Genomic DNA, 3,712 nt, shown 5'->3' with positions numbered 1-3,712 from the left:
GAAAGGGTTAACATGATGTGTAAGTCCTATCCATGAACAGATGTCCCAAAATGCCAACAGGAATATGGGGAAAGGTTAAAGTCTGCATTAGTGAGTGTACACAAGTTTGCCTGTCATCAGCTTGGAATGGGTAGTAATAGAACTGATGTACTTATGTGGTGCTTGAGTATGGCTGTGATACATGCCAGCAGCTTGGATCCACCTGGACAGGTCCTTACTTCATGTTCCAGCAGAGTGATCAATTGACATACATGTTACAATGGAAGTGAGGCATGCCAAAATGTGTTGAGCATGTTGATAAACTGCATCTATACTAATGAGTCAAGTGAAGATGCCACCTCAAGTCCATACTGACTCACCCAACAAAGAAGAAAGAGCTTAAAGTACATATCTGGCTGTCTACAATGAGCCAGATGAGGAAACACTGGAGTAAGAGGCAAATTACAACTCCAATGGTTATCTTGGCCACTGACACTGACATCTTGATTGATATGGCTAGGATTAGACAATCATCAGAAATGTGGACAGCTGGAGCTAGTAGATGTAATACCTAGGAGATCAACAGATTGCACATATGAAAATGATATCTAGGGGTTTGAAAACTTAGTTGAAAAAGTGTTACAACTCTTGCTTTCTGAGCTGAAAGGTAGCATGGTAAGGTACAATGTATGGACTACTTCATTAGATTTACACAGTTGGGACAATTTGTCTATTGTAAAATTAACAGAACCAAAAGGCCTCTGCAATTTTAACTTTCTGACCTATTGAGCGGAGTTTTCCAAATGAGATATCTGCCAAATATCAGGTATTAACTTCTTGATTATAATAAGCCAGAATTTTCATGTGGTTGAAGAAATCTAGAACTGAAAAGGTGTTGCAATACTTGCTTTCTGAACCACTGAATTAATTTTCTGAGGAATTTCAAGAGAATCACTCACCTGATCTAGATCAGTGGTGGGTACTCTGTGAAGCAAGCCACCTACTACCCCCTAGGTTTTTCTCCATGTACCTGGAGAAAGTATAGTGATTCTACATGCATTGAGGGAGTTGGGTTTCCCCTGAGTATAAGTTGACGTAGAGTAGTAACAGCACAAGTATTAATCATGACTAAAAAGAATCTTAGCAGAATCTCAGCAAGTCATAAAGTGGACTTCATTTTAGCAACATTTGTTCCTTTGTTATTCTCTAGAGTTAATGCCTGTACTGCTGTGGAGTGAGGAAGTATTACTGTAATGCTGCACATTTTACAATAATATAGACAACAGAAATGTTCTTCACTGCTGGGCCAAATGGCACTTCAAGATTACAACCTCTTCAAAATTTAATGAGAATGACCAGTCACGTGGGTAGTGCTAGTTGAAATGGATAATTCCAATGTTTTCTATAATGTAAGAACATTAGATTTAAACAGTTTACATGAAATCTCGAGTTGGTTGGTTGATGGGATAAGATCTTAAGAAAGAAAATCTGTTGATCAATTCATGAGTCCAGCAAAAGGTGGCTATCCAGTGTCCAATGCAAGCACGTATATTGTGTTTTGTGTCTTTGAATAAATAAAGATTTTGCTCATTGTGTATTACAGAATGTGGCTTTTTCTCTCTATTTATTAGCCTAAACTCAGTCAGTGTAGACATATAGCATCTCTGAGTAATTTATCCTGCCAATCCTCCCATTATACAGCAGACCTACTAATATTCTTTGAGGAAATCAGTTTAACCTTTAGTTGTTTATACTAATACTGTTGTCAATGTTGTAAATGGCAATACTTCACCTGTAAGCACCTGTGTGACAAAATTAATAGTACCATTGTAATTGAGAGTAATTCGTTTTTAATTACATATTTGTCTGTAAAATATAGAGATTTAGTTCCAAACAAAATTATTTCAGTTAACTACATTATTTATTATTTGAGTACAATGCATTATGCACACACACTGTTATTTGTCACACATAATGATAAAGTACTGAAGGACAGTAATTATTCATTAACTATATTGCTATATTGTTATATACAGAAAAAGAAGTTGCATTATTTTAACTACATTATCTTTGGTTTAATGTAATCATAACACAGTACTGTAAAACAAATTATTTACTTTTGACAGTAATGTTAGCTGATAAACATTACAGTAGTAAAGATGAAGTATAATGTTTAACTACACTGCTATATGTGAAAGAGAATAATACAATGCTAAATGACATTATTCAATCATTAACTATATTATTATTTGTCAGTGGTAGTAGTTCGCTGCTAGTGCTTCCTTTAAAACATGATAATATATCATTAGCATATGCTCATATTGTCATTCATTTGTCTGTCAAACAATTCTGCACAGTAGCTATAGCCTTCATGAGTAGAGTAATATAGTGTATGTCATCTTTTATTATAACCAATTTATCTGGTTGAGTGGCATTTCTAAAAACCTACAATATAGACAAGTATCTCAAATTATAAATTATACCAAAATGTTGTTAAATTTTTGTTGATTTGTATTTAGATGGTGAAAAACCAGAAACAAAACTGAAACGACTTGAAGCCAAATATGCTCCTTTACAAGTTGTCACCAATATTGAGCGGTTTGGGACTCATAAGGTAAGATTTTTTTTAACTACAGTTGTTTGCTTTAGCATCATGTGAATTCTATTATATAATTTATTATTATTGCTCTGTTTTACATATATATAACTAAAAAAATTGCTTTTATATTTTTCTTTACTCATTGTTGCTAACACAGTTATATTATCGTACCAAATACAATAAATAAATAAATGTTTTTATCAAAATACAGATCTTGAGTACATTATATTAAAATAGTTTTGGAGCATCATTACAGTCTATTTCACCATGCACGGTTATGCTCTGTTTGGCGACCTTTCACTGGACTCTTTAAATTATCACACCTCAAAACAACCTTTCATTACATCATGGTAAAAAAGAAATGAGACTGTTTTTTTTGCATCTGAAATATAGCTGATTGATTTAATCAATTACTTGTGAGCAGCTATTACATTGATTAGTATCACATAACTCTAGTCCATTAATAGAAATTACAATCAGATTTATTAATGTCATTAAAATAATCAACTTTTCCAAAGTAGTATTTCTGATTATGCCAACACTTGATTAGTTGAAATTACAGTTAACCCTTTCAAGACGAGTCACGGGTGAAAGGCCATGTCATCTCGTTTATTGACTTCCATTAAAATTTTATTGAATTACTATTTCATGAACTTATGTCAGTAACTTTGTTATCAAACTGTATATTATAATTCAAATGTTAGTACTATATATTACTCAATTTCTTAATTCAAAAGCAAATATTAAAAAACACGGATAAACATCGATTTTTGTGAGACACGTGGTATGTTGAGTGCAGCACTGGTTCAAATTAGACTTCTATATATGGCATGAATAACCAATCGGTAGCTCAGAATGTCCCCTAATGGCTCTCTCAGCCATTTTAACGGTCTTTATGCAATTTCTTTTGAACCAGTATTTCAACGAGGTAGGGTGTGTCTTTATTCTGCTCGAAATTTCATATTTTGTTAGACTAAAATACATCTTAGTTACTAAGCTTGATAAATTATAGTGGAATTCTATGGTATTAATGTAGTAATTAATGATTTTTTAGTTATTCAAATGTATATATGAAACCTAAAAAAAAATAGTTTGTTTCATATCCTCCACGTGCAAATTTTCTAAAGGCTTAGC

The 3,712-nt window shown here is 32.9% G+C and overlaps 1 protein-coding gene across 1 annotated transcript in view; it reads left to right on the top strand.

The window, feature by feature from the left end:
- The window catches only part of LOC106459720 (cytoplasmic FMR1-interacting protein-like), a 252,512-nt gene that overhangs the window by 182,808 nt on the left and 65,992 nt on the right, over nucleotides 1-3,712 (top strand). Inside the window, exon 21 of the mRNA XM_022386248.1 lies at nucleotides 2,499-2,593. Coding sequence (XP_022241956.1) covers nucleotides 2,499-2,593 — 95 coding nt within the window. The remainder of the gene's footprint in view (nucleotides 1-2,498; nucleotides 2,594-3,712) is intronic.

The sequence above is a fragment of the Limulus polyphemus genome, unplaced genomic scaffold (genome assembly GCF_000517525.1).
Source record: "Limulus polyphemus unplaced genomic scaffold, Limulus_polyphemus-2.1.2 Scaffold652, whole genome shotgun sequence".
Classification (NCBI taxonomy): domain Eukaryota; kingdom Metazoa; phylum Arthropoda; class Merostomata; order Xiphosura; family Limulidae; genus Limulus; species Limulus polyphemus.
Note: the sequence above shows the minus strand (reverse complement) of the source record. Positions and strands in the feature narration are given on the sequence as shown.